At 38.3% G+C, this 26427-nt stretch overlaps 2 protein-coding genes across 2 annotated transcripts; one reads left to right on the forward strand and one right to left on the reverse strand.

The window, feature by feature from the left end:
- Window positions 1-998: 998 nt before the first annotated feature.
- pfdn4 (prefoldin subunit 4) lies at window positions 999-7857 on the reverse strand. The gene is made up of 4 exons (XM_080496124.1): window positions 7816-7857; window positions 7308-7415; window positions 6068-6208; window positions 999-3320 (listed from the first exon to the last, which is right to left on the reverse strand). The coding sequence occupies exons 1-4, from the start codon at window positions 7840-7842 to the stop codon at window positions 3189-3191; spliced, it is 408 nt and encodes a 135-aa protein (XP_080352250.1). The 5' UTR covers window positions 7843-7857; the 3' UTR covers window positions 999-3188.
- Window positions 7858-10703: 2846 nt separating this feature from the next.
- Window positions 10704-26010, forward strand: bcas1 (brain enriched myelin associated protein 1). Its single transcript, XM_080496883.1, has 15 exons — window positions 10704-10735; window positions 10880-10942; window positions 11174-11258; window positions 12328-13109; window positions 16953-17135; window positions 18502-18561; window positions 18760-18795; window positions 19034-19249; window positions 20760-20792; window positions 20908-20976; window positions 21250-21291; window positions 22203-22322; window positions 22434-22514; window positions 22859-23080; window positions 24972-26010. Exons 2-15 carry the CDS (start codon window positions 10904-10906, stop codon window positions 25035-25037), a joined length of 2034 nt encoding a protein of 677 aa, XP_080353009.1. The 5' UTR covers window positions 10704-10735; window positions 10880-10903; the 3' UTR covers window positions 25038-26010.
- Window positions 26011-26427: the final 417 nt, after the last annotated feature.

Below are 26427 nucleotides of genomic sequence, written 5' to 3' on the forward strand. Positions count from 1 at the left end.
CGATTGCAACAAGGTTAGTTATATATATATATATATATATATATATATATATATATATATATATATATATACACACACACACACACACATCTTTATTATACTTAATTAAGATTTGTACTATTTTAATTGTGGAAAAAACCTCAAATTGTATCACTCTGCACCTGACAGTTTAGAGGTTATGCAGAGATTTTTGCTGTGTGAGCATGTCAACTGAAGAGCTGACAATCCAGCTGCACAGCTGATGAAAACCCACGTATGTGTCATTAGAGCAAGCAGAGAGAGAGAGAGAGAGAGACAGAGAGAGAGAGAGAGTAAACAAGGCCATTGGGGGACTAAGCCCAGTCATTTCCATGTGTGTTCCTCTGAGGTGGAGGTTTAACAAGCTGAACATGAACACACAGCCCATGTGTGGGCGGAGTCCCTCTTAATCATAGCCATGACTGTTCAGCAGGAAAAAAGAAGGAAAGAAAACCCCACAGGGAGGAGAAAGTTGCTAATTGAGATCTTGATCCTCCAGAGGTGTCTGCTGTAACTTCAAGCCCTCCATTTCTTTTTCTCACCCCCCCCCCCCCTCCCTACCCTCTTGTTTTTGTTCACCCAGATATTTTATTAGCTTATGCAGACCACACTTGAGGGCACGATTTAATGAGGTTTGTGCATTGTTGATATTTGTGAGAGCCGGCAAACATCCAGGATGCTGTGTGTGGAGAATTAAAGTAAAACAAAGATGTTACAGATAGACCAACCTGCACCCGAATTCATTCATCTGTAGTTCACTTTGAGTTCTGGATTGAATTTATGTATTTTGAGACCAACAAAACCAATGTAGACTTTCATATAGTTAAACATATTTTTTTTTTAATGCAGAAATGAGTCCATCTGTTTTATTAACTACAAAGGAACACATTTTTTGTGATTTTTTTTTTTAACCAAATCTAAGTGCTTGTTTTTTTTTTCTAAGAGTCAATGTTAGTTTCTAATCTCACGCGTGTCATCATGTTTTATTTCCTTCACGTGTGAAAATACGGACTCGACAAATTTCTATGTATCCCAAGCAGAGAAAGTCAATTTCCCTGCCTTCGTATCACCAGTCTCAACTTTGCAAAGGTGCTTTGATCTGCCAACTCCTGCACTCCACTGATTTATCTAAGCCGTGTGAGGACTTGTGAAGATTGTAAAAAAAAAAAGGTGAGTGATCAGCCACTAAAAAAGAACTGCGAGGGGAAATTTAGGCCAAACGGCACTTAAAGGAAGTTATGGCATTTATAATAACCAAGTAGTGCGTGATGCCATGAACAGAAACCTGACTTTTCACTGCAATGTACAATCCTTGCAAAGTATGGATTGTAGCTTACCTTCAAGACTCAATGAAATTATTCACAAAACAACACAGTTTACACATTTAACTGCACATTTAGAAGCTGGTTGTTGATAATACTCAGTTTACAAGTATTTGCTTATGAAACTCACCTCTTTTCTTTTCCTATAAAAAACATTTTGAGAATGAATGCCCAAGCCCCGCCCGCACTATTCAATACAAATGCAGCTTTGCATGGCGTCTCCGCTGCACCAACAGCAGCAGGGTGCTGTGCTGACTGAAAATAAAGACATTTATGTGACTCAATTACCAGATTAAGTTGCAATAAGTAATTTAAGGTGCGTCTCATCTTCTCTTGTGGTTCACGTTCTTGTGACCACCTCATGAAATATCCGATCCAAACCTCCACTTTCTCAACCTTTCGTGTCAATAGAAACAACCCAACATTTGATTTGTACAACTATTAATTTGGAACTACAACTAAATATCACCCAAAGTTATTTCAGAAAAGTCTGACATAAATGTGACGACCCAGGTTAAAGGGAGCAACCGCTTTCCGTTTCAGGAAGATGAAATTGTGTACATTCTTGACTTCGTATGTGAATTGAAGTGGTTTAATTATTTGGGCGTGTGCAGCCTGGAGCTGCAGCGTTCGCGCAGCAGATCTGTGGGTGATGTTTAGAACACACTCCTGCGATCGTCAGGAAGACTTGGATTGAGGTTAAACTACGGAGGAGGTGAAAAGCTGCTGTTGTTCAGAGCGCTGGCTCCGAAGCAGACTTGAAAAGACAAACGTGTTGGAGCTGCAGGGAAAGAAGACTGTCGGGTAAAGTTCAGTGGAGCAGCTTCCCACTGGACCGGCCCGAGTCAGAGCGCAGAGACGAGGCACACAGGAGAGTCTGGCCTGGCTGAGAAGAAAAGACCTGGGGCCTCATTTATAAAAGGATGCCGAAGCACAAAACGGGTCCTGAAAGATGCATACGCCACTTACCACAAGTTTGAGATATAAAAAAAAAAAACTAACTTTGCAGGAGAACAAGTGTAACGGTACACAAACGTTGAATCTTGCGCACACACATTTTGGGGGGGAACCAGGCGGCGCCGATTGCGAGGTGGAGAATTGAAGCCAGATTAATCTCACACATTTAATGTCTTCAAATATCAGACTTATTGATCCACGTAATCATAAAACAGCCGCGCTGCAGTGGCATAGATGTGTTTCTTTCGTGGAACGTTACTACTGAATCTGCGTCACGATGTTCATATGTCAGACTTTCATCTTCAAATGAGAGAGCGGTGGATAGAACTGATTGCTTATCAACTGTGACCAGATGTGTAACAATCAGTCTAATTTCAGAGTAAAAACATAAGCAGCACAGTGACAGTCGTGTGTAAAGCTGCAGTGTGGATGCACTAGGAAAGGGAAACTGGTGACCGAGTGTGAATCTGAGTGCGTTTGCTCTGTGATGGACTGGCAACCTGTTCGGTGTGAAAACTTGTCTTCATCAAGAATTGACAGATAGATGGTAAAACGTTAAGTCTTTTGCACCGTGATGACCACAAGTTAAAACGTCACACATTCATTTTCTTCTTCTCTGCTTTACTTCAGTTAAACCAGCACAGTAACAAAAACAAAAAAAGCATCAAACAAAGGACCACTTAAGTACATTACATATTATGTGCATTTATTCATGGTTATCGTTGCCTTTGTGAATTTGATTCCAACTTAGAGTCAGTCGTATTTTGCGAATTTTAAACTGAATCTATTCACAATGAGGTTTGTTTTTGGAGTAAAAGACCTGGTGGCGCTGAAGTGGGTTCTGCATGTGAAAGTCCGTGGAGGAGCAGGTGTCAAAGTCCATTTCACAGCTCAGCTTTCTTCTGCCTCCAAATTGATATTGTTACCAAATTTGGCGTAGAGCTGCACCTTCAGATCGCCCAACAGCTGCTGTATCGCCACTACTCGCTCTTCAAAGCCTTTGACCTCCTGCTCCAGTGTTTCCTGGTCACACAACACAGAAACTCCGGTTATCCAAAGCAGTTCTCCAAAACAACATGCAACATGTCTGTGAAGCTGTTTTCATCCATCTACAGCACATTGAAGAGGCTGGGAAATAAGCCAATAACCTTAAATATACATATATACAATACAAGTGTATCAGTTTTTTTTTCTAAATCTGTCACTTCTGCTTTACTTGGACTGAATGCAGGGAAGGTAGCAGTGAGACATGGTATTACAGGTCTGACCAAGCTTTGGATAGCTGGTAGATGTATTGTCGGTATGTCATATTCACAGGATTCATTGAGGGTTGGCAGTCGACAGTCATTCTGCATAATTAAATGATGCTACGGGAAGGCAACTTAAGGAAAGTGGCGCAAGTTACATATTTGTTCAATATGTGTACAGTGAATACCATGAAAGAAGGGGGGACATGTTACACATTCGACTGGTCATTTCAGTTAGTAGAACTGAAAATAGGTCACCAACACCCACCCACCCACCCACCCACCCACACACACATACACCAAAAACTGCAAAGGAAACAAACTTAAATGTTATATTTTACATACAAATAGGACTGGAGGGAATTATGTGAAGAAGTTATTTTTCAGCAGAGCCGTTTTCTTTTCTTTTTTTTATATTCTCTGCAAAATTGCAGCCAGACAATCTTTCCATTCTCATGCAATTGAAAATTAAGATCAGTATGAAATCATCCAAACAGACAATAATATCCAGCTTTTGTCATTTATACAATGGGATTCAGGTATTTTGACTCAGGCATTCTTTTCTTGCCATGTGTCATCAGTCATGTAATATTCTTGGTGTAATCTGATAGATTGAGATTTCTACAGAAAATAGGCTCGGTCTGTTAGAGGTTCTGCAAGCATATTTTTGCTTTATTTATAGTGTAATAGTGAAATTAAGAGAAAAATGGAAGGATATTAAAAAATAAGTTTTGCCTCGGTAATGATCTCACCACAAGGAGGCGGGGAGGAATGCAGTCTTGTGATATAGAACATGTTCTGTCCTTAGTATATAAAAAAAAAATGATGCTGCATGCATCAGCATTATAGATTGCAACCCATTCAAACACTGAGCTAACAGGCCGGTTTCACAATATTGACTTTAAATGAAAAATTCAGAGAACCGGAATAAAACAAAAGGTTAAAATAACTTTACAAAAGGTATGCAGGTAGTACCCAAGCAGGTGCTATAAAAGAGAGAATACAGACGTTTTAAAAGCCCTGGTACAGTTTCCATGATATTTAATATAAATGACGCGGCGTATTAATGGAATCTTTGGCAGTTTTCATAACAACTTAGCTGTTTTGACAGATTTCTCATTTATAGTCTGGAGCTCAATCAGTTCAGGTCTATTCAGTTTGTGTGAGGCCAAAGACAAGCAGAGGCGTCATAGAAGTGACAGAAAGGAGGACAAGGTGTGATTTAGTAGTTTTGGAGCACCGACACTGTGCAGCCGTTTTACCCTGAAGGTGCAACAGAGAACATCTCAAGCGTCTCTTTTGGAAACTCCCATCTGATCGATCAGAGCCTTCAGAAGCAGAATCCAGAGCTGAGGAAGTGAGCTCTGTCCACTCTGACCTGATGAACTGCTTGGGAAAGACCATCAGCTCACCCAAACACACAGCCCCAGTCAAAAGTTTTTGACAGGAACTCTATATGGTTGTTGTTTCTTGTCCTCATTATTGACACTGTACATTTGTACTGAAGACATGAAACATGTCTAAGATGCTTTAAAGTATCGACCTTTTGGTTTGCGAACATTCTGGAAGGTCTCAGTTTGATGAAGTCATCAGCAATGAATGAACAGGAAAGCTTTTGTGAGGAGTTAAAATTTAATTTCTCTCTACTGCATGTGTTTGAGACCATCAGTTGTGCAGAGAGAGCAGGACATTTCAGTTTCTCTTCTAATTGAGGAGACTCCTGCTCGTTTCCTCACAAGTTTGCACTGAAATAACAATCCAACACATGAAGCTGTTTTACTCAAATGTGTAAAATCCTTTAAAAAAGTCTGGAATCCAGCTTCATTTCAAAGAGCATTTGTTCAGTTCAAAGATGTAAATTATAGTGTAAATTACAGTTTGTTAAGTGTGGGTTTATTTTAAAAAGTTTCTATACAATGAAAACTGCAAAAAGACCCAAATCACTTGTTTGTCATTATTTATATCTTTAAAATGTGTGTCAACAGGAAAGACTTCTCTGTAAACTATACACACTGTGTGTATGAGTATTATGTATGAGTTTAGATTCTGTGACTGCACTGTTCCCATATTACTGGTAGTTTGGAAGAAATCTGTAAGTTACCAAATATGATTATTGGTCCTATAAAGGGTTAACTTGAGTGTTTTTCACACAAATGGATAAACTTGTGATTACATTCATATACTGATATGTTCACTGGTGCAAGGAGAAATGCCCAACCTTTCTGGAATTGATCTTTTGGACTTTTTACTACAAGAAAAGTAGGTGTATTCCCGATTCTAACTGCAAATTGTCAACAGGCACAAAATAGACAATATATTCTGAATTTGCAAGTTGAAGCAAGTTACTATGATGTATAAATAAATAGGAATGCAACAGTACAGGCCCAAACCAGACTCTTAATTACATTTGCACCAACCCTCTCCTTTAATCATGTCCTTATTGATGGCAGAACAGAGGTGATTACTGATTAGTTCAGTGCTAATGGGGGATAAAGGTGAAGAGAAACTGTGTCGTAGACCCACCTTTGTAGCTTCCAGCATCTCCTGCACTTCCTCCAGAGTGTGGTTGATGAAGACGTCACCGATTTGATAAGGGATCAGAAGAGAGTCGTCGTCTAACATCATCAGGTCATCGCTGGCATCTTGAATGTTCTGCAGCGATTTCTGCGAGTTTCAGAAGGTGGTTGTGTCATTAATGAAAACAATTATTCAACATTTCAATCATTGTTAAGAGACTGCTTTTGGTGTAGTAAGTAAACTCAATAGATCCAGGTTTTTTCACTTCCAATCCGATCCTGATACACAAATATAGATATCTGCCGATTCCGATACTATTCAGATACCAGAGTTGTTTGCTTTAATATTATTATTACTGTTTATTTTATATGAGGCTGTAATAAACTCCTCTCTTCAGTAAAGTATGAAATGTATGAATGTATGCTTGTATTCTCTCAAAAGACAACTTGAGGTTAGTATAAGGTCAGAAAAAACCCAAAACAAACTATTTTTGTTCACTTTGGACAATGTGGGGGTCTGCGTGACATCATCATCTCATAATAAACTCGTTCTATCTTTAAAACCTCACAATTACTTTAATTCTTGGAGAAATTATTTAGCAATGCAGCACCAACAGAATGTTTCGAGCATTAACGCAGTTACTCAATACACATGAGTGGCACATTTTCATCCTTGCCTTATCAATGTTGTGAAATCATCTTTGTCAAAGATTAATTAAATAAAGTATGTGATCATCGAACTTGTTCCAATATTTGGAGCCAAACACTGCTTGTGAAAGTGTATGAATTATTCATTTATAGAAATATTGTTGCTATATTACAATATGCCTATCCTCAACAATTCATTCACAGTTGCTTAATCAGGATCACATCCAGCACCCAATGAGACACTAAACTGGATGCATCAGTATTAAAGACACATAGATGGAGAGTAACTCGCCTTAATAATAATATTTCTTCAGATTTGAATACATTATAATTTAGAAATTCATTAGCACTTTTTCCCATGCGTAAATTGCAATATTTATATGAATTTATTGAGGCTGGTAGTAATTTAGGGTATGTTGTTTTCTCTGCAAGCACCGAACAACCTGGGCTTTCCATTATGATAAAATGTAATCGCTTTGCCCACCACAGCAAATGACTGATGATAAGACTTATCTTATCTTAATCTTAATAAGTCACTCCTGATAAACTGGGAACTTAAATGCTGACATTGTTGAAATTACAGCCAACTTAATACTCACTTTCTTTGCTTCTATCTCATTTTTCAGCTCCCCCATCCGACTCGTGTTCCTGGCAAATTTGTTGATCTTCTGCTGGTCTTCAAACGTAACAGAAACATCTTCAACCGCCTGCAGAAATCAATTATGATACATTATTACGAGGCTACATACAAGAGCAAAAAGAACTGGCCTGGTCTGCAACATGGATGGTAAATGTACCGAAACTAACGAACTTGACTGCTTGAATTGGTCCTTTAATAGATAAGAACTCACCACATGCTTCGTTATTTAGAACATAAACTAGGGTTACAAATATCCGTTTATATCGGGGAAGTGTTTCAACAGCCAAGCTAATGCTAACGTTAGCCGCTACACGAGGGCGTGCCGCGGCTCCAAATCACTGAATTATGAGAAACTGCAGCTTATTTGTCGAGCACATCCCTGCACTCTATGTCTGCACCCCTACTAGAAACGTGGAGCAAGCTCCTCTGAAACAAAAGTGATCGTTTCAATTAAGATTTGGACTTACGACAGTTGCCTTCAGTGTGGCTGCCATGTTGGCTTCTTCGGCTACCGGTGAAAGAGAAATTCTGGTGACAGCGCCCCCAGCGGCGCCTGGTGTGTTGACACAATGTGTTGACGTTATGTTTTTGTAGGCGTATGTTTGCATGCATGTATGTATGTATGTATGTATGTATGTATGTATGTATGTATGTATGTATGTATGTATGTATGTATGTATTGTCCCAAAATCTAATAGATTGGTACTTGGATGATGACAAACCATTCCTGAAGATTTCATGCAATCCGGGTGAGTATTTTTTGCAAAAACTTGATAAAATACATACATACACATACAAACTAATAAATAAATAAATAAATAAATAATAACTGAACTTCTCTGCGACATTTTGCTGCTTGTTATTGTTTTTCTTCCCTTTTTCTGAAAATTAATGTAACCTGAAATTCCTTTTTTTGTCAGGTGTTTACTTCATTGTCTTACAGTTCTACACAAGTGGAAATCCCTTGTCAATTTTGAGGACACAACAAACAGAAAACAGAAATTTTGGGGGGCTCTCCTTTCCATGAGAATTCTGCCTTTGGAGTATTATGTCTGCTAATTTAACTGTTAAAATTGTGATGAATTGTGATGAATTTCTCTACCTCATAAGAGACATTGTGTACATGTCACTTTACTGTTTATATGATTATATGGTGTATATATTTTTAAATCTTTAAATTGTTATTTTTAATATATTGTTACATGCCCTTTTGCACTGTGGGTCCGAGAGGACTGAAATTTCATCTGTGCTGTATGTCATGCATATTAGCACACTTGACAATAAAGCTGACTTTGACTTTTGACTTTGATGAACATTGGATGATTAAAAAACAACAGTTAGTAGTATTGAGAATTTGCATTTAACAATGTCTTTGTCATTTTTACTCTTTGCATTGTCATTCTGTGGAACAGGTTTGACCAGTTTGGGAGTGTTTGTATCAAAGTGTCCTTGGGTAAAGAAAACGTAATATATGATACCTGAAACAATATTTATAAGCCAAAGAAAGGCAATAGGTTCCAATGTTGACACGGGCCATCCATAATCTTTACTCACTTCATCCAGCTTTGGCGAACAAGGTTGACATTTGGTATAAGGCAGGCTGGTCAGTCTATCACAGGTAAGACACCTATGGGCACCTATGAAGCACGGGGATCACAGGCTAGAATCAAATTGGAGATTATCTCACTGTGGCCACACAGAAACAATCACAGAATGACAAACAAATAGGCAAAAAAATCCATAACATCATCATACTCTAAATTTGCCAAATGGCTCTTTGTGATTTGTGTCATAATGTTTGATAACCACTTTCTTTTTTGCTACAAAAGATTATCTTTTTTTTTTATATATCTCTGTTAAAATGTATTCAGTCATATCAACAAGCCATATATTGTTTTGAAGTCATTAATAATGTCTGTAATTAAGCAAAACAATTTTTGATGCACCTAACGAGTTATTGTATGAACCGGAACTGTTCCTATGTAAATATTTCCACTGCAAACAGTACTGCGCCCAAGTTCAAATATTTACTTGATGAGTTTGCAAGGTGCGAATGCTATTAATCCAATTATGCCTGGACTTAGTTGTGTCACCTAAAACTGACACTTCTCTGCATCTGGGCAGCATAATGAAGAACCATGTTGTTTTGAACTGACTTCCATAAATCTGTCAAGTCTAGTATTTCAGTCATAAAATCAATGCCCCTTTTGTAGCAGCTGTGCCGCTGATAAAACTAGTGGGCTGTTCTGCATCGGTACATGATGAAGAGTTTGCTTGAGGTCTCTCAGCTGCAGGCTTTGCATGAAGTCATAAGTGCACAATCCGAACAGGGGAATCCAACTCCCACCTCAGTATGCAGGCTATAAGCCACAATTGGGACATTGTGTTCATGGATTCCAAGTCTTGCCATAAAAAAAAACAAAAAAAAAAAAAACTTTGACAAATACTTTTTCTTCTAATTTCTTCTGATTTCTTTTGAAAACAACTCTAATTTGCACATTAGATATTTGGTTGATTTGCAAAATAACTGGATTTTCAGGAATAAAACGTATTTAGTCATAAGTTCAAGTTGCAATGACTGGCTGTGGTGACCTCTGTAAAAGAGAGCAGTTGATCAGGCATTAAGAAAAAAACAAATTGTGGATGCTTTGCACACCAAAGCTGAAAAAATCAGGATATAAAGAAGCTATTTCATCATTGACAGGTTTGATGTGTTGACAGGGGCTTAATGGCACCTCAAAACAACAATTCAAAAGCAGATGGTTTGATTACAGAATTGTCAGCCTTGATTAATTGGAACAATAAGGCAGCCATTTGGTCTCAAAAACTTAAAACATGTTTCTATTATTAGCTTATTAAGAAACGAATGCAGCATTTGTCTGACGGGCATTTGTCAGTTTTATTCAGTTAATATTTTAGTACAAACACACTTTCAAAATCCTCATGAACTGAGTGTTAAAATGCTTGGAGGTTTTGCTTTAAATCAGGTTAAAATGAAAGTGTTTGAAATGCAAATTAGTTTAATTCATGTAACTTGGAGCCAGACAGGTTTAGCTAGTTGAGATCCTGGTTTGTTAACAATAGATCATAAGTACCCTATCATCCTGTGATTGATTAGACTGTTCACCTTATAATGTTGTCAGGCACTTCAAAAATAGATTTATCTATTTTTTAAGTTAATCATGTGCTTCGACCAATGAGCAGCAATGGACCTCTCACTGGAAGAGATCCAGTTCAATACTTGAAAACAGTCACACCCTTGAAAAGTCCACATATAATCGGCTGTTAACAGTACAGCTGAGCAGGAGGAGCAAGTGTATCTCTCAGAGAGACATATTTTTCTCCAGAAGAGGACATCCCTTGTTTTACTTGTGGAAGTACAACAAGGTAAGACATGTGAGTTAAGGCTATATCAACATTTTTAAGGCAGTCACTTAATACCTGCTGCTGATTATGTGAGTATATGCTGTTCTCATTACAAAAAAAATGATTCCTGTTTTCTTCTCTCTTTTTTTGTTGTTGTTGTTAAAGTTGCTTGTTTTGACTGGAAACAATATGGGAAACGAGAATTCAAAGAGCCCTGAGCCACAAAAGGTAAAAACTATGACACTAAAGTCCTACATGTAGTGCATTTGGAACTAGAGTTCCAATTTCAGATCCACAGAGAGTTTATATATTTTTTGATTTTTTATTTCTGAAAATACTTTAATACTTATATGCCCGTTTCTAAGAATAAACTGGACTTCTCTTGAAAATATAACACAGCTTGTAAGATTAACCTGCAAACTTGACATGCACTGTTTGTTGATAATTTTTTCCTCGTAGGAAGAGAAAATTCCCGAGAAACATGAGAACGGATCAGTGAATGGCACTGCCCCAAATGCCACACCTAATGGGATGCACATTGATGGTGAGTACAATTTCTTTCTTTTTTTTTTTTTAAGCTGTGCTTGTTAAAAATACTAATCTATGACATTAATGTGCCATGGCAGAAATGCATGCAGACTCAATGGAAAAATGTTGACCGGCTGCTCATCAAACAGTTATTCAGTTTGAATGTCATTTGGGAAATTTGTTATTTAGTCAGTCTTTGACAGGGACAATCAGCTGATTTACCATGCCCATGTTGGATTAGTGAGAAGTGCCTCTGTAATGCTCTGTAAACACAGTGACTCCCGTCAGGACTGTGTCATGAGTCTCCCAATGTAAACTGTAGGCGTAGTCCCATGAAGAAGGAGCAGCCATATATCCTGTCACAGTGTGGTTTGTGTCCATGCACCAACAATAATGCTGACAAATGGCTGCCAAGCTCCGAGTTTGTCTAAGCCCTGGTGTTGATGCTGCAGATGATCATCACATGTCAGACAGCCTGAATTGATTTCCTAAGAACCTGCAGACATATTTTTTAATGCTGCAGGGTGGGATCTTTTCCTTCATTTGCACATTTAGGCCCAGAGATAGCTGTGTATATCTTAAAGTTGTAGCCTATAATCTCTTTCATCACTCAAATAACACAGAAGCCCCATTGTTCTGGGATGGCGGTGTCACTATCCTCGCTTCTGCTGCAAAAAATTTTTTTACTTTCAATTTGTACTAATTGTATTTATCACATTTCTTTTTTTTTATTCTTTCTGCTGTACAGTTGTTCTGTGCTCAGCATTTTTTATTCTAAATTTACAAGAAAATGTATATGTTTGAGATTCCAGCTTTCTCTATTTTTTTCAGAAGTGTCTGACGTATAAACTTCAGGTTAAATTACCAGCTTCTGAAGTCAAGAGTTATTTTCTACATATGACATTTTTACAGGGAGGGTTTTTTTTAAATGTATATTACTGGTAGATTTTATATAACAAAATTGCTCTTTAGTTTCTGTGTTATTCTGTGTTATTACACCTGTTGGTCAGTTTGTTAGTTACAGAGTCGTTTTAATAATTTGGCTTTGTGTTTACTTTGTAACGACTCATTTTTCTGGTTTGCAGGTACAGCCAAGAACGAAGCTGTCGTTCAACAAAATGGTAAACTACCATCTTCAAGCGTCCCAATAGAGCCAACTGAATATGTGATTATTGACTCAGAATCCGAGCGCTCCATTGATCAAGTCACCCCTGCAATCCCTGATGGCGCCATTGAGGAACTTATCAATATTGAAGTCCCCCTTGAAATCCCCACCACCGCCAATCTGCAGCTCGCCACGGATCAACCTCCTCCTGAAACCCCTGAGGCCTCCAATGAGAATTCTTCCAATGATCAAGTCACTCCTGATACACCTGATGCAACGGATGAGAAACCCTCCAGTGTTCAGGTAACTCCTGATACCTCTGAAGCAACCAATGAGAAGCCTGATAACGACCAAGTCCCTCCTGATACAACTGATGTGCCCAATGAGCAACAATCCAATGATCAGGTCACTCCCGATACCCCTAATGCCATGGATGAGAAGCCTTCCGATGACCAAGTCACTGCTGATGCCCCAATTGCTATTGATGAGAAGCCTTCCGATGACCAAGTCACTGCTGATGCCCCAGATGCCACAGATGAGAAGCCAGTTGACGCTCATGTCACATTTAATGTCCCTGAAGCAACTATTATGAATGAAGAAGTCAAGAAAATTATAAAAGAAAGGGTTAATATTTTTGGCAAAATGTTCAAAAAGAAAGCAGAGTCTTCGCCTCCTCCACCTAAGGCTGAGACTGTTGAAGAAAATGAGACGTCAAGTAAAGATCAATCGGATGTCAGTCTTCCACCAAATGAACTACAGGGGGTGAGTGCTCTCCTCTTATACATTTTTGTACTATAATGTGGTAAACATGTTTTTATTGTTAAAAAAATACATGAAGACAACTCCATCAGCCAGAAAATATACCATGTTTAGAGTCTTGCATCTATTGTCTGATAAATCCTGCTGTATACCAGTGAGAATTAAACAAGATATTTCGTCATAATGATAATTACACACAGCAAAAAGCCCAGAGTTGAATTAACTCCCACAGAGTTGAATTAACTCCCACTGAGTTTATTTGAGGCCGGTCGTCCTCAAATCAACTCTGTGGGAGTTAATTCAACTCTGGGCTTTTTGCTGTGCAGGCACTGCAGTTTGTTAAAATAACAAATGTAGGGTAAAACAATAACTTGCAGTGTTTACCCCTGAAATGATTTCTAAAACACTCTCAAAAGCTAATCTTGGGCATGTTCTCTGCAGCTTTACCTTGTGTATGTACTGTATTAGTGTTCTTCAAGTATTCCATCTTTCTCCCACAACACAAAAACAATGTTAGAGTTGAGTAATGGATAACTGGATGAATGTCTATGGTAACAATCATGGGTTTTTGCTTCTTCGTGCTACAAATGATAGTTACATACGAGACAAAGATATTATATTGTTGGGTCTGATTTCATCATGAGATTTATTAAGAATAAAAACAGAAAATTGCTCTTTGTGAACAGAAACTTGATGGGAATCACTTTGACAGTCAATCCAGTTGATATCTTTAAAGATTAAAAAATTAGGAGTGAATTATCAAATCCAAAAACACAGGAGAAGGTAAATTAACTATATATTATATTTTCTGTAAAAGTCCTTGTCGACTGCATGGTTATCACATGTCCCTAAATGAACATAACCTGTATTTCATCTAAACATGGGTGTTGATTTTCATGATGAAGGATTCAAGATTGGAAGCTGGAGTCACTGGGGATGTCAACGGTCGAGGATGTCAATGCCAAACAGCGGAGATGACCACACAGACTGACAGAAGCCTTTCAGCACATGTTTCAACTCAAACTGACAGTGAAGAAGTTGACACCCCCAACATTACTGAAGGCCCAGGAGAAGAAGGATTCATGGTGACGCCTGCAACAACGAAGGAAGCTCCACTGGATGAATTTGTGGGTGCCAGTATTGGGGTAACGTTGGAAGACACGACAAGTGATGCAACCTCAATGAACCAAATGGTTGGTTTCATCATGGAGAGCATGAATGAGAATGTGTTGTTCAGAGTAAAGAGGATGGATTTTACTAAAAACTTCAGGCCGGAGCCAGAGCTACAAATGGCTGCAACACCCGAATCTCACTCAATCAAATCCATGACAGAAGATCACATTCCCGAGGAAAAGCAGACTCCAGACAACATGTCACTGGAAATCCTTTACAACCTTCCAACGGTGGTGGCAAATTGCATTGAAACAGTTTTGGCAGCTGAAAATGAGACCATTGACGACACATATATGATCACATCAGCACCCGCAGTGGATGAAGTAATTACTGGAGGCAACGGTGAAGAAGCTGGAGACACGTCCGCTGATGTTGTGCTGATTGAAACTGCTGAAGCCGAGCCTAATGCTGTCACTCCCGAGGCTGCAGAAGCAATTGTCATTCCCTCCCTAGATGGACAATCAGCTGTAATGGTGATGGAAGCAATCTACGAGGTTGTTCACGAGGAGTCAATCCCCACACCTGCCAACCAAGATGTTTCTGCCTTTTTTGAGAAAGAAATTCAAGTTAAGGTAGAAACTGCCCACGAAGAGGTCACCGCTGCAGTCAGAAATACACAAGAAACTGAGGAGGAGGACAAATTGAGCTCGGTAGCTCGTGATGAACTCTGTCCTTACATTGGCCTGCTGCTCGCTGTAACTGCTTGTGATGAAGCATCAGTCAACCCTCCAAGTGAGAATCCTCAGCAGTCACATCTTTTTCAAGAAGTCATTGATGCACTCACTCAACAGTATGAACCCACCACGTCCACTTCTCAGGAACCTCCCACTGTTAATGGCGGCTCGTTGGTGGAAGACGTTCTGGGTGCTGCAAGTGTCATGACCCCAAATCGAGAACAAGAGCCAAAGATGCCCCGTCCTCAACTACAAGTCCAGGCTCTTCCAGGGGCTTCATCAAATGAAAATGAGACTGTGATGGAGAGTATTGAAGTTCATGTCCTTATCCGAGAGGCATGTACCGAAACAGAAATCACAGAGGCTTCCTGTTTGGAGAAGTTCAACAGAGCAGAGCAGAGACATCATCCCTCTGAAGGTGATCTGGACGAAGCCGTCTGGATGTCAATAAAAAGACCAGAGAAGAGTCCAAAACCTCAAAATAAAGATGCACCTGTCAAGATGTTGAAGAACATAGCTCTGTCACTTGTTGAAGCTGCTTCAGACAAGTTTAAATTAGCCAGAAAGGTCTCCAGGAAACCTAAAGTTACACAAACAAGATGGATGGGCACCACTCAGAGTTTGACCCCTGTGCCTGACTTCAACTCTGCAAAGAGAAGACTGCTCCAGCTGAAGCGCCAGTGCAAGACGCTGATGGAAAAAACAGAAACTGCAGTGGGATGTGTTGATGTGGGCGCCTTGAATCTGTCAAACCCACTGCTTCCAACCGTGTCATCTCTGAAGAGCCAGTGGAGGAGAGTGAGCAATATCCCACATCTGCAAGCTTGTGTTGGTCCTCCCAAGATTATTGAAGATGAAGACAAGGCATCATGGGGGAAAAAAACTATTCTTCAATCACTAACGAAGAAGACGAGATTGTTCCTCTTTTAAACCGGACGTTGCCATAAAACTCACAAAGAGACGAACCAGCTCTGACATAAGTTTCAGAACAGAACCTTCAGATGTGCTGGAAAGCTTGTGCAGTTGTTGATAGCTGCTCTAACACATTATGATTTCTAAAGGTCTTGATTGGTTAAAAATATTTCTTTCAGCATTTCAAAATAGTATGTTTATTTTCATTTATCTACCATTCCAGTTATTAATCTACCTTATCAGTATGTATCAGTATTAATAAAGGGGATTGCAGTGTATCTTTGTGTGCTGTGCCTCAAAGACCTGCAATAAACTATTGAACTGTAAATGTTTTCTGTTTGGATTGCTTCACTGCAACCCTGAAATGTGACAACAAAATTTGGAGTAAATAACGAAAAATAACATTTAAAAGGCGTTTCAGAAGTTCATTTTTCATGTAAAGCCACAAGTATTGATTGAATTTCACTTATATATTGGGCTGTATATTGCTCCTGGAATAGAATTAATTTGTAACCCTACTCTAATCCTAAAAGATGCCTGGCTGAATAAAGCTCACAATCCCTCGAAATGTGAATTTAAAAAAAGCTGAAATGTACAAAATTCTTAAATATTTTCAATAAAAAAAAATACATTAAAAACATCGAGTCTCTCAGCCTTTTTTTCTTCTTCGTCTTTTGTATTCATGGTTTATTTTAAATTGTTTGGCATCAGAATACTTTTCGAGACAAATAAAGCTGAATTAAAGCGACAAACTAGTAAGACAACCCGAGATGGACAGTTAAATTCATTCACAAAAAAGTCAGTTCATTAGTTTAAACCACAGTCTTCCTGAGGACACAGCAAGGTATTTGACTTTCCTGACATTTCTCAGGGCATAACTCTCACACATTGTTGAATATCAATGAGTGAGGGGTGGGACACACACATTAATAAAAGGACGATTGTTGGCATTGCCCCCGAGTAGGCAGAGGCATGGTTGGAATTGTGCTCCCATCTCAATGCTGCGATTAAGACACTCGCTGCTTGCATTTCAGCTCTGCTGCTCTGACATAAATCTCAAAGGCTAATTTTCTGTGATGGTGTATAGGAGACAGCTGACAGTCCAAAGCAGGAACCTGAGGCATTAGTGGAGCCAGAACCTGAGACCCCAGAATCTGCTCCACAGCCAGAAGAAAAAGCTCCTGAATCTGAGGAGGCAAACGGTGAGCCTGCGGAAAGCCAAGAGGAGAGGGACCCAGAAGACGCAGTTATGAACTTCTTCAAAACCCTAGTAAGTGGCACGATGTGGAGTTGGGTGTGGTACATTTACTCTATATATGTCTTTTTGTAAAACAACATCACTTAAAAAGAAATGGAATTTATCTGCAACTTTCTTTGAATGCAGACACAAATTCACTTGTCATCTGATTATTTGTAATGCCTTACTGAAGCTGAGATGTTTGGTAATTTGACTGATGAGCTTTCTATCGATGATAATATTTCAGTAAGCAGGATGCAATAATACTATTAATAATACAGTTGTTTCTATAGCATATAAAACTGCGTGCGTGAAAATGTTCAAACCCAAAAATAAAACCGTGAAACCATTAAAGAAATTGAAATATAATTGTACAAGAAAATCAACTTAAAAAAATAAATGAGTGGAAGGGGACTAAAATAATACAAGAAAACAAGAAAAATAGTATTTATAGAAATATAAATTAATGTTTAAAAATGCACTAAAATAAATTGTAAAACAAAATTAAATTAAATTAAATTGTGTCTTAAGAAGTTATCTGAAATAAGTCACAGATTCAAATAAAATAAAAGTAAATTCAAATATTCAATTCAAATAAAACACTTGGCATGGCTTTCTTTTTCAGTTTGTATTTTAAAACGACCACCGGGGAAATTGGAGCATCTGAGGCTGAGCGATCAGTAAAATCTTAAAATCAATTCACAAGCAGAGAGGGGTGCTAAAATTGGATTTATTTGTTGTATGCATTTGCTATTTTATTCTGCGTAAAAGTTTGGAAAAGAGTATTACTGTTCAAGGAACTGACAGTATTCATGACCAAAATCTGCCACGATGGCAGTGCCTGATTGAAAACCTTACAACAAGCAGCTCTTGTATTTCCTCTTCATCGTGCTGTCTTTTGGATGTATGCCGCTTTAAAGAGTTACCATTGCCCTAGCCTCATGCTAATCAAGTCTTTGAACATGCGGGAATGTGGCGGCCCATTGTTCGTCCCATAGTGTGAGCTCACAAGGGAGGCCTGTGCGGTTGGAAGTTGAGATTTGTGAAGATAGAGCGAGGGCAGGCCTACGCCATCTCCAGAGCACAATGGCTGTCACAATGACAGCGCATGTACTGTATGTGCTCTGTCAGGGAGCTCAGTGTGCACTCTGTGGGCCTCAGTGAGCTTACCATAAAGCCCTATGTCTGCACCAATGAAAGGCTTCTCTTTCATACAAATAATTATTTTTCTGTTGCTGTTACATCAGCTACATTAACCTCTGACACTGCAGCTTTGCTGGTGTATACATCAAATCCCATAATGCATCATAATGCTACACATTGTGCATTATGCACCATGCATTATGCTTCTGTCTTACAAAAATAGTTGAAGATGCTTATTTTTCTTCTTCTCGTACAGGTGAACACCACAAAAACATCCAAAAAGGAAACAGCTACTCCTGATGCAGCAAAGGATCAGGTGAAAATATGTTTCTTATGTATTTGTATTGCAACAATACACCCTTTTCTATTTCCTTCTTCAGCTTATTGCATTATTCTAGTTCTATCCGCAGTACTTGTTACATCTGTTGTTGTTTGAAAGGAGCTTCACTGATCTTTCTTTGATTCAAACTAACTTCATTTGTCAAACTACTCATTTTTTTCTGTTGCAAAATAGTCCCAGATGGAGAGCCAACCAGCTGCAACAACTACTGTGAGCATATAGCCCTTAGCATGTTTTGTTTGCATAACAAATTTCGCAATTCAGACAAAACTAATGACTATACGGGACTTTATTTGCTCATTTCCCATAATACATTGTTGATAAGTCATTTTTGCCAAATCCTTTCTAAAATACCTTTACTTTAATGTCATTTTGCTGTGAAAAATTACGTGTTGAAAGGGTTTTTTTACGAATCAGAATTTGTATATATCCTTGCTTTTGTTTGAAGGTTGCACAAATATCTGAACCACCTGCACCACCCAAAGGGATGGCTATCCCACCGCCGCCTCCTCCAGAGCCGCCCAAACTGGAAGTGAAAGGAGAACCTAGTGCCAAAGCTGCAAAGCCCTCGCCGAAGGAAGAACCAAACGCTGCGGCAAAGGAAACCGAGCCCTCAAAAGGAAAATCAGCCAAAGATGCTCTGAGCAGCTTCTTCCGCCAAAAGGTAAAAGGAAAAACAAAACAAAGAGAGTGAATTAAGGCCGTTTCACATTAGACCTCAGGCAGGTTTATGCTGCATGTTCCACAGTGTATTGACATCATTTGAAACATACCGTATGTGAATTTGAGGTACTGCTAGGAATCAAGACACCCAAACGCAAAGGTGCTTCAACAAGTGGAGCCAATGCCAAGACTGCAGCTGTGGTACAGTAGATTATTATACTCTATAACTGACCATGGATCATTCTGCTACTACTAACAGAGCAAAGGCTGATCTCTAAGGAGCTCTCCAACTGGAGCTTCTTCCTGGAATAGCAATCCATCTCTTGGAGGAGAGAATAGGGTTTTGTTTTTTTTCAAGACTTTGGCGAATGTGACCCCTTTGTAATTTCGTGTGAATTCAGGAAAGGGGGGAAAAAAATAGTTCAAATGATATAAATGTCAACTTAGCATCTTCATTTATACCAAACTCCATATTCATGGGAAATATGGACATTAGTGAATTGCAAAAATCATCTTGTGACATCTGGTTATGTGACTTCCTCCTAATAATTCTTGAATCTTTGCACAATTTCTGACATGCACAACAATTTGCTTAACATTGGAATGAAGTGTAGAATGAGGAGAAACAGCTGACATGGCTCTAACATATTCAAAAACAACACCCAATCAACACTTTTACAGCTCAGTGACAAACACATCCAATCTTTCTTCTTTAAACTGTGACTCTGCTAATTCACTCTTAGCTCATCAGGAAGTTGCTTTATCCAACTAATAAACTGTTACAGAGTATGTACATATGATCACACCATCATTAGAATCAGGTCATTTGTCGAAATAGGATTCTGGTGGATGGACACACATCCTACTCTGGTGTAAGACAAAAAACGTGTTAGTGTAGCATTACATTTGCTGCCACTTATCAAAATAAGCAGCAGAAGAAATCTTGGAATCAGGTGGATGTATTTTTCGAATATGTTTTATTGTTTCTTTTTATCCAAGAAATAACCTGGGTTTTAATGATAGTGTAAGGATTTTCTTTGACTCATCTCATACTTCTAACCAATCTCTTTAACCCTTTCCCGCGTTAACGCACTGAAGCACTGAATAACAACATCTCTGCTTCAGAGGCTCTGATGAGATTTCTCTCCTGACTTGTTGGCTTTGTAAAAAAAAAAAAGAAACACTTTCTTCATTATCCTGCAGACAATCAAGGATGAGCCAGCAGTAGAGGTACAGGTACAGCCAGAGGTAGAAGTACTGTTAACTAGACAATCTGCTTCATCTCCTCTGTTTCATTCAGGAAAAGCTCTATGAACCTATGCTGGAGCGATTGTGGTATTTACTTTCACAAAGAAAACATCGGGACTTCCTCTGACTTGAAGTGCCACTTAAATCACTATAAACCATTTTGAGTGTGTTCAATATCATATCACACAATCTGTATGTTTAATTCCAGTCTCTATATGAACAACCTTTATTTGCATCTCAAACAAAGCAGTTTTGCCCTGCAGGAGACACCAGTGGAGGTTCCAGAGTCTGTGCAGGTAAATTACACCAACCTTTTTTTTTTTTAGGGAGTGGAGCAAGCTTCTCATTTTCAGATTACATCAGCATTTTCATGGCTGTTTTTATATGTTCTAATGAATCTGCGTTTGTCAGACTGAAGATAAGGTTGATCTTCAGGAGGCAGCAGTGGAGGTGGCTCAGTCATTTGTAGGCGAAGTGCAGGTAAATGAGTGATAAACGCTGAGGAGCATTTATTTGAGACTCTAAGGACTTCTTTCACTGTTTTCTATTCACTTTTGCTAAATAATATCTTGTAATACATGTAACATTTTATTAACACCAATCTAACACGCACAAACTCTGATATTTGCAATTCACAAAACACATTTTAAGGCACAATTTGTCCATCACAGAGGTCCATCACACTGCAGTTCACTGCTTGAACATTATAGTATCCAGTAGAACAACTGATAACAATCATATTTGCCTTTCCAGCAAGTGTTTGAAGACTTACTACACCCAGAGGTAGACAATGAGGTAAATCACTGAAGAGTAACATTTTGGGAAACAAGCCTATTTCTGTCTTTTCTTTCTATGTCTAGTATTTATACTCTTTCATTTTCTAGTCTGGTGGCAGATTTGAAAACAAACCTAAAGATAAGTAGGCGTGTGTACAGAAAGGAAATTACTTAATAGTAATTTCCTAAATGACTCCTAAATACAACATTTATTTTGGTAAAGGTTTTAGTCTGGATTCTAAGGAGTGACTTTTGAAATACAAAATGTGTTAAATATTATAACACATTTGCTCAAATTGGGGAAATTAACTTTCTTGTATCTCTAACTTATCCCAGTAAACTCTGTGGACTGTGTATTTAAACAAGGGACTTTTTAAATACATGGAAACCAATTAAAGTCGCTCATTTCTTTTCCCTCTTTTTTAAAGGAAGCTTTACAGTTGCATCAAAAACCAAGGATTGAAAAGTTCATTGATTTGTTTCATTTTCAATGTAATAATCGAGGCTTCTGATTAAAAACATCTTATCTTGTTGAATATTCTGACATTTTAAAATACTTTCTTTCTGACTTAAATGGTTCATAAGCTAAAATTACCCCCCCAAAAAATACATTTTCAGTTTATGTTTAATGAATCTAAGATAAAGTTGATCTCCAAATGTTCCATTATATTCCTTTTCTTTTTGATGCATCTGTATTTATTTACCACATGGGGATGTGGCCTTCTTTATTCTTCCGGGACCTGTTCTTATCTTAAACTGACTTTGTCTCTTTTTCTTGCCTAATTCTGGATACTTTCCCTCATTCAGCCCTTCTTTCATATCACAGGTGGCAGCTCCTGCTTTCACTGAGCCCACTTCATTGATGCCCAAGCCTTTGATTTGTAAATATCTCATGAAGTGTGTTTTCCTCTTTGCTGTTTTGGATAAAAGAAGGTGGATCCCTCGAAAAGTGGCACTTTGGAGGCAGCTGCTAAACCAGAGCTGCCGCCACCTGTTCAGGAGGAGAAGAAAACCTCAAAATCACCTTTTCTTTCTTTTTTCAAGCCCAAAGTAAGCATCTCTTCAATTAAGCCTGTCATTGCCTGTATACTTCTGAAAGTCCCTCGTGTGAATTTTGATAAGACTACTTCAGAATAAGTAACAGATTTATGTGAATTTGAGGCACTGTTAGATCACATGACCACAAAGGTCCAAGCAGCCTCCACAAGTGGAGTTCGCCTCCTCAGGAAAACTTCTGGACTGGTAAATACAGACTACCGCTTGTGAAAAGATGCATTATTAACCAGAATATTAAAACACGCTCTAAACAGCTTTGCTGCTGAAGGTACTCTGTCACCTTTCTGGTATATTTGAACATGAAGTGATACATCTGTGTATATGCGCCCCCCCCCCCCACACACTTTTATAATTATGAGATCACTAAAGCAAACAGTACCCTAACAGCAGACGCACGCCTTCATGTCACTTCAAAATGTTATCCCAAAGTCCATTTGCACTCAATGAGCAACCGCCAGTGTGCATATCCTTTCCTGATCAAGAGGCTGGGATAATTTAATCTTCTCTATTACACGCTGGAACATTTTCAGGCAGCTGCACCCAAGAAGGAGACAGCGAGTCCGCCTGCAGCGGCAGCGGAGGCCGCTCAGGCAGCCAAAGCCAAGGAAGATCCTAAAGCAGCGGCCAAGTCTACCGAGGTGGTCGTAGATAACAAGGCAGCTCAGGCGGCCTCCCAAGCTGCAGACGATGCAGCCAAAGAGGCTAAGAAACTGGAGAAGAGGAACTCCATCCAGGGGTTCTTTAAAAATCTGGTGAGGAAAACCTCAGGTGACTGCATGCCAACACAATAATGAGGTGGTCAGCATTTCTTTCTTTTTTTTTTTTTTTTTGTGCAGAGTTGCATGTTCCCTGTGTGCACATGCATTTTCCCCGGTTTGTCTGTCTGTTGGTTGTACATGTGAATGTGTGAGGTTGTCTGATGGTACCCCCAGATTGAAAGCGGAATGGGATGTAGGTCTGAAGTGGCAAATATAGTACCATGCAGGTGGATGTTCTGTCAAGACTACTGAAATGAACAGTTGCCCAGACTTCGCAGGAAAAATATCAAATCAAACTCAATCTGATTGTTACAGTTAAGCACATCTGAGATGTGAATATTTGAAAAGTCAAAATGTACAAAACAGAAATCATTCAGCCTAAAGCATGTTTCAGTTTAAACTTACATATATATATATATATATATATATATATATATATATATATATATATATATATATATATATATATATATATATATATATATATTCAACTCAATATATAAAATATACAAATTTTTAAAATAAGTCAAATAAAAAAGGATTACGATTTAAAATAACTTTTGATTTGAAAATGTATTTACATAAATTTAATAATTCCAAAATTGGAATACTGAAAAGTTTTGGACTTAAATGTATTGTGAATGTATTGTACACACATTTATCCTCCCCAATGTAATTCGATAGCCTTCCCAATATAATATTGGCACAGGTGCCTTCGCTTTTCTTATTGTTGACTTTAAAATTATTTATTTTCTTCGAAGGGAGGCATGACGTGTTGTTGTAATTTGCTCCTGGGTACACTTTACAGTCCATTTATATCCACTAGATGGCGGCAACCACAATTCAGATGTTCAAATTGTATTTGCTTTCTTTTCTTTTTACCGAAAACAAAGCAGATGAACACACCCTGTTATTCATCCTGAATATGTCAGTGCTCACCTGCTGTGTGTTCCTTATAAGAAACAACTTGCACTGTGTCCTCAGTGTGATCAAAAGTGTCATTTATGAAGAGAAGGAAAAATGAAGAAGTGTCTCTCTAAAGTAGGATATTACTTCACATTACTATGAAATGCAATAAACCTTTAAAGTAGACGTATTGCATTCTTGGGAGTTAGGTGCTTTCACCACTGGGTGTGGCTGAAGGCTTTGCAGGACTCCTTCAGTTTGGTTGCCTAAGACGGTATCAAACAGGATCAATACGCGCCATGTTTATACATATCATAAACCTTGCTGATGTTTTAGCAAATTCTGGTTTAAACAGTTATCTGAATGGGTTTACATTTCCACTGGATGTCTACAATTCCTTTCACAATGCTTTTATTGCATCCTTTATCTTATGAAATCACACTATCTTAAAATGTTAAGCATGTCAAATAAAGGCATGTGTATTGTCATAAATGTATCCCAACTTGTTTTAGAGATACTGAGTTGCAATATCTCAAATACTTCAAATAAATACCAAAAACATACATATCTCAATAATTAAGTATTTTTTCCTCACATTATTGCACTTCTTTCAATTTATCAGTTTATAGTTTAAAATAAATTACATAAATAGACACCCCTCCCCGCGCCATATTTTAATATTGAATGATGATATTAAAAAAAGATGTCATGATTCTGTCATCTCATCTCACACGTGACATGGTTCTAATGTCCTGCAAATAAAGGTGATTTTGTTGGGGGGGGGGGGGGGGGGGGGGGTTTCTCAATCCTTAAATTTAGTTAGCCGTTTTGAAGGAAAAACAAAAAGCTTGATGTGATCATATGTTTACTTGGCCCCTAAAGTGTTCAAATGATGAGGATCAGTCACATGAAACATAAACAGACACAAAATGCAGCAGTAAACAAGGATTTTCAGAGTTGTTTTGTCTTTACTGTGCAGAGTCAGAAACGTCACTCTACAGACGCTGGAGTCCAGACAGAAGCAGCAGCTGAGAAAGCCAAATGAAACCACAACCAGACCTGAAGTTCACCTGTACAGCACCTCTCTCTCTCTCTCTCTCGCTCTCTCTCTCCCTCTCTCTATTTCCAGCTCTTACTCAGCATGTGTCTCTGGCTCACTCTATCATTGCTTTCTCAACCCTCAATTACTCATAACTGCTTTTTTTGTTACTGTTGGTTACGAAGAAAAGGTTATTTGACTGTTAAAGAAACGTGAATTGTTGTGAGCAAGAGCAGGGTGGGTCAACGTGTGGAAATCCGAAATGATCAAAGGCACAAATATGTTGATATATATATATTTTTGATCGTATAAGTGTTCTGACAAGTATACAGCAATGTGTGAAACCTTTTCGACACATCTTCTTTTGGTTTATTCTAACAAACTGGGCTTATGCAATATAAATGTCCCTGCTTTGCATTAACAATTATTTTTGTTCAAAGTAATGGCTTTGGTTTAACAAACAATTTTACATAGGGCCTCGTTTTCATTATTCATATCAGGAAATTCAGGTTGTTGCAGTAATCCATTGGTTAATTAAAAAAAAATACTGGAAAAGGTGCCTCAATATATATATTTCAAAAAATATTTGAAATAAGAAGCATATTAGTTGCACTAAATATTTAAACTATGTTTGCGCTATAAGTGGACTAAAGTACAGACATACCATGACAGATGTGCAATGAGGTCTCATGTGACATCACAATCCTGACTGTATTATGGGAAATTGACTGTAAATGTCTTACCACAGTGGCAAAATGGTGTCATTGAGCAAATGTGTCCTTGTGGTTCGTTTCGCAATCATCACAAATCAACACTGATTAGCTTTTAATTTGATTTCAGCACTTTGTGTTCAATAATTTATCTCAAGTCTTGTGGTGTGACTTATTTGTGTAATTAACACGAGGCTTTTGTTTGCCTGTATGTATTCTTGTATGTGTAACATGAGCTATCTTGGAGACAATAAATCAGGTCACCTTCAGTTTGTTGTTCATGGCTGTGTCACATCCCTTTTTAACTTCTGTATTTATCTTACTGAGAAATACTTTTGACGTACGTGCACATATCCAACTCCTCACGTATACCTTTTCTGTTTTTGTTTTGGAGATATATTCATGACACCTATACACCTATAAAATGAAATTATTAGTATGTTATTCTAAACCTAATGCATGACAGATGAAATCAGTTTGGAGAGGAAATATTTAAAAACAATAGACTCACTTTAAAAAAAAGAATGACCCTCCGTTTTGCCCTATAAACTATGAATCCATCATATTTTGTGTCGATCTGTGTGCTGCCATGTGTGGCTTATATTCAGGTCGTTCAGCAATGTTTTCAGTCTATACACCACAAAGTGTAAATTCAATGGACATGGTAAATATGACTCACAATAACA

The sequence above is a fragment of the Blennius ocellaris genome (genome assembly GCF_963422515.1).
Source record: "Blennius ocellaris genome assembly, chromosome: 5".
Lineage (NCBI taxonomy): Eukaryota > Metazoa > Chordata > Actinopteri > Blenniiformes > Blenniidae > Blennius > Blennius ocellaris.

Coding starts and splice junctions, on each gene's coding strand:
- pfdn4 (XM_080496124.1), bottom strand. CDS start 7,842: ATGGCAGCCACACTGAAGGCAACTGTC. Junction 7,416..7,815: donor CCACACTGAAGGCAACTGTC/GTAAGTCCAAAT, acceptor TGATTTCTGCAG/GCGGTTGAAGATGTTTCTGT. Junction 6,209..7,307: donor ATGAGATAGAAGCAAAGAAA/GTGAGTATTAAG, acceptor TGAAACTCGCAG/AAATCGCTGCAGAACATTCA.
- bcas1 (XM_080496883.1), top strand. CDS start 10,904: ATGGGAAACGAGAATTCAAAGAGCCCTGAGCCACAAAAG. Junction 22,323..22,433: donor TTTCTTTTTTCAAGCCCAAA/GTAAGCATCTCT, acceptor TGTGAATTTGAG/GCACTGTTAGATCACATGAC. Junction 22,515..22,858: donor TCAGGAAAACTTCTGGACTG/GTAAATACAGAC, acceptor GAACATTTTCAG/GCAGCTGCACCCAAGAAGGA.